At 36.6% G+C, this 9,376-nt stretch overlaps 2 protein-coding genes across 2 annotated transcripts; both read left to right on the top strand.

Moving 5' to 3' along the window:
* Window positions 1-869: 869 nt before the first annotated feature.
* Window positions 870-5,739, top strand: LOC149025342 (homogentisate phytyltransferase 1, chloroplastic-like). Its single transcript, XM_089143111.1, has 13 exons — window positions 870-1,193; window positions 1,279-1,320; window positions 2,013-2,299; window positions 2,397-2,480; window positions 2,557-2,631; window positions 2,765-2,848; window positions 2,980-3,069; window positions 3,633-3,734; window positions 3,907-4,002; window positions 4,533-4,604; window positions 4,689-4,784; window positions 4,899-5,003; window positions 5,180-5,739. Exons 1-13 carry the CDS (start codon window positions 1,124-1,126, stop codon window positions 5,219-5,221), a joined length of 1,245 nt encoding a protein of 414 aa, XP_088999237.1. The 5' UTR covers window positions 870-1,123; the 3' UTR covers window positions 5,222-5,739.
* A 2,176-nt stretch (window positions 5,740-7,915) lies between these two features.
* On the top strand, window positions 7,916-8,591 carry LOC149025341 (Ribosomal protein L39 family protein). The gene is made up of 3 exons (XM_089145570.1): window positions 7,916-8,027; window positions 8,126-8,229; window positions 8,311-8,591. Exons 1-3 carry the CDS (start codon window positions 8,025-8,027, stop codon window positions 8,357-8,359), a joined length of 156 nt encoding a protein of 51 aa, XP_089001696.1. The 5' UTR covers window positions 7,916-8,024; the 3' UTR covers window positions 8,360-8,591.
* Window positions 8,592-9,376: the final 785 nt, after the last annotated feature.

Genomic DNA, 9,376 nt, shown 5'->3' with positions numbered 1-9,376 from the left:
ATAGTTTGAACTTACTTTAACAAACTAATATCCGAAACTTTATAGTGAGTTTATTTTGGATCATCCAATCATCAAGGGAGGAGGTAATGGCTCGACATAACATAATTTTGGTGAACGATTTTAGTTTATTTTTTATTTTAGGCTCCCACCTTTTTTTATTTTTCTATTTTTTTTGGTAAAGATCCCCACCCGTTATGTGCTATAAAGTTTTTTTTTTTTTCCTTAACTAAATAAATTTACCCAAGCCATTTCTTTGTCGAAAATGGACCATTCATTTATTTGTAGATGTATAACATGTGTCACACCATCACATCAAATAATTGAAATTCATTTATAAGTCGCATCAAAGAGTTATGATTAAATTAAAAAATAATAATATAACTTGTAAATGAACATCAACATTTTAATATGATATTGAGACACATGTCACACATATAAAAGAAAATAAATAGTTTATTATTTTATTAGAAATGAATAGGATATCAATTTGGATTCCTGACACAAAATAGTGTTTGATGAGACCCAGGTGATGTGGTCCCCTTTGCCAGGTTGAATTAGGTGGGACCACCATTGAGGTGATCGACATTTCAAGATTTTGAGTGAGCTTCTGCCTTCCCTAGCAATTGTCAGTTTGTCGCCAATGCATTTAGCTGCTGAGTAAGGTTACAACTTACAAGTGAGATATTCTAATTCTATATATTTTTCCATCTGGGTTAGGTACAAGTGAGTGATATATATATTATAATTTTATTATATAGTGATGGAATTAAGAAAAAACATTGGTTCTCTGACTCATAGATTTTACCGTAGATTCTAACGCATGTCAAGCGGAATGCCATTTGGCATCTACTTTCACAAGAACGTCCCAATGGAATATGAATTGATCGTCAAAAAGCGTTTTCCTTCTTAATTTTTATATAATCACAACTCCAATGACATTGAGAATTACAAACGCCCCTCGTTTCTCACTTCTTCTTCTCTTCCCCTCCTCCTGTTCTCGTCATCGTCATCGTCATCTCTTCAATCTATAAAGAAGAAGCAAGCAGCAGAAGAAGGAATACCCAACCCAACAAGGGAGGTACACAGAGAGAGACAGAGAAGAGGAAGAGGGGATCAGCTAGCAATGGGTGGTGCTACGGATGCTTTCTGCTTCATTCCTTCTCCAACTTACACACGACATCAACCTTCTTCAGGCATGATTGTTAATTTCTTCATTCGATCCATTTGCAGATATTGGGTTTTCATGTCTAATGCTTCTTTTTCTTTCAAAATTTTTAGGCGGGTTGGAGGAGATGAGATTCAGAACTAGCCATGCAAGAGGTGAATCCATTTCTTGATTTGTCTACCTTCCTCATAAGTTTGGATTCTCTCTCTCTCTCTATCCTCTCTCTCTCTATCGCTATTTATTTTTTTCAATGGGAAGATTATGAGAACATTTCTTGTTGCTTTCTTCTCGAAATGAAACCAGAGATTCGTTTTCTCTATCGTGCGCTGAGAGGGCTTTGTTAATGTGACAAACACCCACGAATCTCTGTTTTCTATCTATGCTCTCTTTTTAATTTATTAAGTAGAAATAATGTCGATGCGATGCCCGTAGCACCTGCAATGGTGTTTCCTTTTCTTCTTTCTGGGTAAGAAGTAAGAACACCTGCAACGGTTAAAAATGGAGGAATCAGAAATGAAAAGGTTTAACCTAGGGTTTCAAATGGAATCTACAGATTTTGTTCTGTTCCCAACCGTGTGAACGAAAATGTTTACAATTTTAATATTGTCCGGTCCGATCAATTGACCATGGTTTGGGCTAACCATTTGGTCCATCCATGGTTCGCCCGATCCGACTCAGTCTTCCAGGTTTTTTCTGTAGATGATATATTGATATGTCAACTTTCTACCATTGGAAATTTGGAATGTAAGGTTTGTGTGAGTGGAAGCACCACTGTTTGTTTTCCTTTATTCCTACTTCCCCATTTGGGTTTCTCCATGGTTGATATATCAACTTTGAATTTGTGTAGGTGTTAGACTATCTCAAATGCCACTAAGCCGGATGTATAGACATCATGCCCAACAATTGTCCAGATGTTTTTCAAAAGAATTCTCTGCCACAACCCCCCTTAGAAGAACTGGGAAGCTTCCTGCAAAGCACTGTAGATTATTGAAGAGATATCGCTTGCCTGCTACAATAGAGAAACACTATATATCAGGGAATGAGGATAATCATTCAGCAAGCTTTTGGGCATGGTTTTTGAAAAAATTGAATGCATTCTATCAGTTTTCTCGTCCTCACACCATAATTGGCACTGTGAGTTCGTTTCTCTCACTCTTATCAAGACTGATTCTGCTGCATTTCAGGATGATAATAATTTCTTAACTCAAGTTTCTCCTTTTTGACTTGTCAGGTTGCTGGAATAACATCGATCTCCCTTCTTCCAGTCGAAACAATTACTGACTTATCTCCAACATTTTGGATGGGATTATTGAAGGTAAGAGGTGAAGAAGGGAAAAGTTTCATGATCCACTTTGTAGACATTCTGACTGGAAGGAACTTTGTTATTGCAGGCTTTGGTACCGGCATTATTGATGAACATCTATGTGGTGGGATTGAATCAGTTATATGATGTTGACATTGACAAGGTACACGGAATGCAAGTCTTCTCCTTTTAAATATGCTTTGGACTCCAAGACATTCCACATTAGTTTTATTTCTAATCCTGGACTTATCTTGTTTGTGCGGATCAACATTCTTTTCTTTTTGGGTCCATCTCAGGTTAACAAACCATATCTTCCACTTGCCTCAGGGGAATTCTCAATGGGGACTGGAGTAGCATTGGTCCTATTGTCTTCCTTGATGGTATTGTTCCTTTATGCATACAAGTTTCAGTTGTTTAGGATCTACATTGAGAAATTAAGGCCTATTAAACCTCTTGTGAGGTTCCAATCGAGTATTCTTCATCTTCTAACTTTTTGGCATTTATTTTGTAGAGCTTTGGCATGGGATTCATGTTCCAGTCCCCACCACTCATATCTGCCCTTCTTGTTAGCTTTCTGCTTGGAAGTGCTTATTCCATTGAAGTGAGTTACACAAAAAAACTTGTGTGGTTAGTTCTTACTCTCAATACTGTAGTTCTAGAAAGCAGACGAGGGATGAAACCAGAAGTTGATATGATTCTAGCTTTTCCAGGTCAAACTGATTAGAAACCATGAAAATTCATTAGACTGAAAGTAGAATGGATAAAAAAGAAATCTATGACTAAGAAAATTAGACTTTTTAGAGAGTTAAAATTCTCATCTCTCCCCCCCCCCCCCCCCAAATTCCCCTCTTCTCCCTAGTTCAATTGTTAGAAGGTCTTCAATAGGTTGGAAGTAGTTTGATTGGGTGAAAAGAAATGTAAGATTCCCCAAGGAACAGACTCATTGTTCTTACTTGGGCTTGATTCATCCTTGTTGAATTCTTCTAAGCATATCTAGCTTAGCTTAAATCCCCCTCCCCTCCAGTGTTTCCCCCTTTTGGGCTTTTATAATATATCTTCGTTCATCCAAATGAAAGGAAATATAACATTTCTTTTGCAGAACTCCCTAATTTAACTTTTTTGTTGATTGATATTTTCTAATTGCTCTTCTTTTGCATCTTTAAGCTTCCTTTGCTCAGATGGAAAAGACATGCATTTCTTGCTGCGATGTGTATCTTGATTGTGAGAGCTATAGTTGTCCAATTTGCTTTCTTTATGCACATTCAGGTACTCAAAAATTTTCATCATTTTCTGTTCTCCAGACATGCCACGTCAAATTTGATGTACAACATTTATAGTTCCACTTCGTGCTATTGATGGATTAGACTTACTTCAATATTTTACTAGGTAATCTATACAAATGTGATTGTTTGATTGACATTGGCCCATGAATTTGCAGAAATATGTATTTGGCAGGCCAGCAATACTTACAAAGTCAGTGGTATTTGCAACAGTTTTCATGTGTTTTTTCACTGCTGTTATTGCACTATTCAAGGTAAAGTGTTTAGCAACACCATTTAAAATGGGTTTTATCTTTGTCCAATTACAGTTAAACATTTGTTACTACCAATAAGAATTTATGGTTCAAAAATTGATCTTTGCAATGCTCCTTCTAACCGGAGTTCTGTTCAAGCATTTAATACAATAGTAGAAATTTAAAGTTTGATGGATAGAAAACATGTTTTGTATGGATGACATTAAGAGACTTGTACTGGCCACAAAATCCAGTCTTCTATCTCATATTAGACCAAATGTGTTGGAACTAAATTGTGATTTAAAAGGCTAGGATATGTTCATGCATATCAGCTGAGTATACTTCGAAAGGCAGGATCTATGGGAGAGAAGGGAGCCCAAGAGAGAGAAAATCCTAGCTCTATGTTTCTTAACCATCAAGTACACCTGCTTATTTACAGTGATTTCAGAATCCTAATGTTTCCCAATTCAACTAGTCCTTAAATGTGGATTTCCTTTTCTGAGTTCATATTATTTGTCACGGCCTCTACTAAAATTATATGATGTGAACAGGACATACCTGACGTGGAGGGGGATAAACATTTTGGCATTCAATCCTTCAGTGTCAGCCTTGGCCAAGAAAGAGTTAGTATAGTAATTCCACTTGATCTTCCGTTAAACTTTGCAGGGATCAAAGTGCCAGTAACACTGGTTATTCTTTGTCATTAGGTGTTCTGGCTTTGCATCAATTTGCTGATGCTGGCATATGGCTCTGCTGTGGTGGTTGGAGCCTCTTCTGAATTCATATACAACAAACTTCTAATTGTAAGTGATACATATCTGCAGTGATATATAGCGCCACAGTACTGAACTTGGTGCTGTGTTGATTCCTAAGCATCATACTTGTTGTTGGTTGGTCTTGACGATGACATTTTGCAGGTACTGGGCCACCTTGCTCTTGCTTCAATTCTTTGGTTTCGTGCACGATCAATTGATCTTACAAATAAAGGGTCTATAACTTCCTTTTACATGTTCATTTGGAAGGTATTGTCTTATCCTTCAACAAAGTTATATTACTATGTAAACTTTTTTCTTGTATCAATTTACTTTTATATGATTGCTCTTCTGCCTTTTGAATGATTGCTGTCATTTCAAGAATCACATAGACGTAAATATCTGGGTCACAGAAACTGAAGTTTTGAAGCTTCATTCCTCTGCAGCTATTTTATGCAGAATACCTTCTCATTCCATTTGTTCGCTGAGAAAGCTGATCTAGAGCTCAGATGCATAAGAGGTAGTGGACTCTGAATGGTCTATATTCATTGAAGATTTTGCTGGGCTAGTGAAATTGAGGCAAGCTCGGCCGGCTTTTGGCTGCAAGTTCTGGTCCCTTGGGAGTATAAAGGGGGCAAGAGATGCTTGGTCATTGAATTGAATTTTGGAATTTGGCTTTGTACCCAGGAGAGGAGGAAAAAAGGGATATAGTTACTTTGGAAACCTACTAGTTTTTACTTAATTTCTTGATGAGGGACTTCATAATGATGCTTGGACATTGAATTGAATTTCGGAATTTGGCTTAATACCTAGGAGAAGAGAAAGAAAAAAAAAGGATATAGTTTGGAAACCTATACATGTCCTGCACTTGGTACTAGTTGATATCTATTGTGGATAATCTAGGATTTATCAGTTAGGAAATTAGTAGGGAAAATGGGCAGGGATCGGTCAAAACTAATCAACAGTCATGAGTTTGCTGCTACCTGATATGGATGTGTCTTCATATGTGGAACTTGAGCATGAAAGAGCTTGAAGTCTGAGATTTCTTGAATAACTCATCTTAGAGTGGGTTAACAATTCAACATCATCATCACTTCATCAGTTGGCTTGTAAAAAGAAGAAAAAACACTGAAATATTAAAAGTAAATGCAAAATTGCTAGTCTTGAGTTCAGATGTAAAAGCTGGTCGCAGGAGCTAATATTTTCAGCACAACTTAAGCAGTTCTTTTCACTTTTCTTTCTTTCTTTTCTTCTTCTTCTTTTTTGAATATTAATTGATGATTTTGCCATTGAAGAGGAGTGAGAGATGCTTGGTAGTTACAATTGAATTTTGGAATTTGACGGAAGAAACAGGGGTGTAAAGGGGTACACGATTAGGTGGATGCAGAAGATTACAGATAAGGGTACGGGCAAAGACGGAAAAGAGAAAGGAGCAGGAGGAGATCGAATGTTGTCGGTGGGTGGGTCCCACTAGATGGTTATAGTTCAAGAAGAATGAATGATGATTTTTTTAAGGGGTATGTTTGCCTTTTCAAAAATATAATTGGGTGAACCGTGAGAGAGTTCAACATATCGCTGAATTTCAGCCGGCTCGGTAGTAACCCGAAGGTTTTTTTGGGGCAAAATTAAAACAGGCCGAAAATCCCAAAATTTCAGTGATATTTTGCGATAAATAGCCAAATCGATTATTAATCCCAGTAATTAATTCAAGCTCAAATTAATCTTAACAAACTGGACTTGAATTCATAGTGATTTTGTAGGATCCGCACATTCTCTGTAATTCCTTTTCCTACAATACCTTGTAATTCCCTCATAGGATTGTGCCATGTGGCATTTAAGTGATCCAATGGTTATCCAATTTAAACTAAATTTGAATTTTATTTAAACTCTAGTTTGTTGGGTAACCTTTGGATTATTTAAATGCCACATAGCACAATCCTATGAGGGAATTGCAGGGAATTGTAGAGAAAGGAATTATAGAGAATGTGAATCCGGATCCACCCACACCCTTTTTATTGTTGTTAGAATGCATATGGTACTAGAATTCATGGATTTAAAATTCGCAAAATCATGAGCCCAGCTATTGAAAATCATTTGGTGAATTTGTGTAGGTGATTTGCATTTGAACGCGTTTATATATTTTGCATCCGAACATGTATATATATTTGTCAAATTTACCTTAGAATTAGGGAGTCTGGATCCTCTCCACTTAGTTCTATTCATACAGTCACAACACTCACATAAATGTGAGATTTACACTTACAAGGCCTGCCTATATCAAGCAAGGGCAACTATATATGTAGATAGGATCTCCACTAGGAACTAAGATCCTTTGGTTTCAGTCTTAGGTTGATTCCTATTAATTTTTCCCTCTTTTTTTTTTGGATAAAATGATGATCGTTGATCAAAAGTTGGCAAACTCAAGGATGTTTCACAAGCCTTAGACATCCAAGGAGTATTTATCTTCTCCCAATTATTCTTACATTTTTCATTAAACAAACCAGTTAATAGGAATTAGGTCAAGTTTAATGAACAATACAATGATTGGTATGTGAAATTAAATAATCAAACACACTCTTCAATCTTGGGTCTTCTCTTTTTTTCTTTTTTTTTTTGAGGGGGGAGGGGGAGAAAAAGCTTTGGAGGGATGGAAGTTTAAATTCCAAAATCTCTTTGATTTTATCACCTCTATTTAAAGAACTACCACCATTGTACCAAAAGCACGTTCACCAGATGACCTTTATTTATGTCTGACTGACTTACAGGAATACAAGATTGATCAAAGTGATCATCACCTTACGAGTTACGAGTTACGACTACCTAAAATGGATTCAATCTTTTTTCTTTTTTTTTTTTTTTTTTTTTTTTTTTTTTTCCTTTTTATATCACTACGGCCATAATCAAGGATGAGATCAATGAGGGTCAATGAGAAACAAGAATAGGACCCCTTGGTGATAGGAGAAGAGACAATTGGACAAGGATAGGTATGGGCCGACTTATCAATTCGACATAGTGAGTCGGTGACAATTAGGGTAGGATTGGGCTTGACTTAGCCCTTCAAAGGGTTTTGGAAAGCCCGGCCCAGCAAGTCACTGTCATTACTTCATAAGCCCACATGTACGGGAGTTGCTAGGGTTTCTGATCTCGGTATACTGTTAAAAAGTTAACGTTTTTCTGATGTACGATATAAAGCTCTTAAACTTCTCAGTCTAGGGTTTTTTCTTCGAAGGGTTTCTCGCTTCTGTTCCAGTACCCTAACCTTCGTTCCCGAGCTTTGAAGCAGAACCAAAGATGGTGTGTCTCAATTCTCTCTGTGTTTATGTCTGTTTCGTTGTTGTTTCATGGCTTGTTGAGTTTGACTTAGGTTTGTTTGATTTCATTTCGATTTACAGCCGTCTCATAAGACCTTGAAGATCAAAAAGAAGCTCGCGAAGAAAATGAGGCAGAACAGGCCAATCCCTCATTGGATTCGCATGAGGACCGATAACACCATCAGGTTCCCTTTCGTTCTTTCATATCTCTTCTTTGTCCGAACCTTATGTTAATATCTTCTTCTCATTTTCTCATTGGTTTTCAGGTACAATGCGAAACGCAGGCACTGGCGCCGCACTAAGCTAGGGTTTTAAGGTGTTGCGAATTGCCCCTTTCTTTATCAATTTAGAATTGTAGGTCTTGCAAGACAATGACAACTACTCTTTATTGTAATTCGTACATTATTTTAATTGGGAACTCAAAGGAGTCCTGAACCAGATTTTGTTGCCCTTGGTATTTGTGTCTTTGTTACGGGATATTTTGCACACGGAAGGTAGTTCAGTTATATCATAAAATTTGAAGATTTATTTTGAATTCATTTTTTATTTTGATGCTATTAAGATGGCTGCCTGCAGAATTTTCGAGCTTACCACCCAATAAAACAAATAAATAAAGAAGTAGAATTCTTTAATTTGTGGTCAGTATTTGGTCTAAAAATGAAAAAACAGCTCCAATGATCCTTTCAGCAGTCTGTTTATAGGCTGCTTCTGTAGCAGAAACATAATTTTTTAGATTTAATCCTTATTATCTTCGCAGTTAGATTTTATTCTAAGTTTCTGTTGTACTTGGAGTCTGTGTAAACGGTGGCAAATTATTCATGCACATTAGAACTTTTAAGTATATTGGTGTTTTGGGTTCATGCCTTGATGATTTAGGTGCTTCGACACCATCGGTTTATATTTTTAATCTGATCAATGAAGTTTTAGTTCCTTTACTGTTTATTAAGCCTTTCTTTTTGTGGGTTAAACGCAAAATTGATGTATTACTGATGATGGTAAATGAATTTTAGCATTAACCTGTGCAGTTCTGTGATCTGCATGGAAGCTTTTATCTGGGATCTGATTTTTCTGTGTGTTTTTTGTTGATTCATTAATTACATATTTGTGATATTTGGTTGTTTTGGTGTTTCAGTCATTGACTAATGTCATCGCACACTTACCATTGGATCTTTATGTAATGTTATTCCTAGGCTTAGTGTAGCTTCATTTGTACTTTCTCTTTTCGGGCTTGCAAAGTTTTATGTCCCTTTGTAAATCTCGTTCGCATTGCCTCAAGATTTGGTTGTGGCTTCTGAGTGATTTACCTCTATCTATGATACAAGCATGAAAGTT

This window comes from Hakea prostrata, chromosome 2 (assembly GCF_041222555.1).
Source record: "Hakea prostrata isolate BN-2017 chromosome 2, UWA_Hpros_2, whole genome shotgun sequence".
NCBI lineage: Eukaryota > Viridiplantae > Streptophyta > Magnoliopsida > Proteales > Proteaceae > Hakea > Hakea prostrata.
This window is presented reverse-complemented; position numbering and strand designations above follow the sequence as displayed.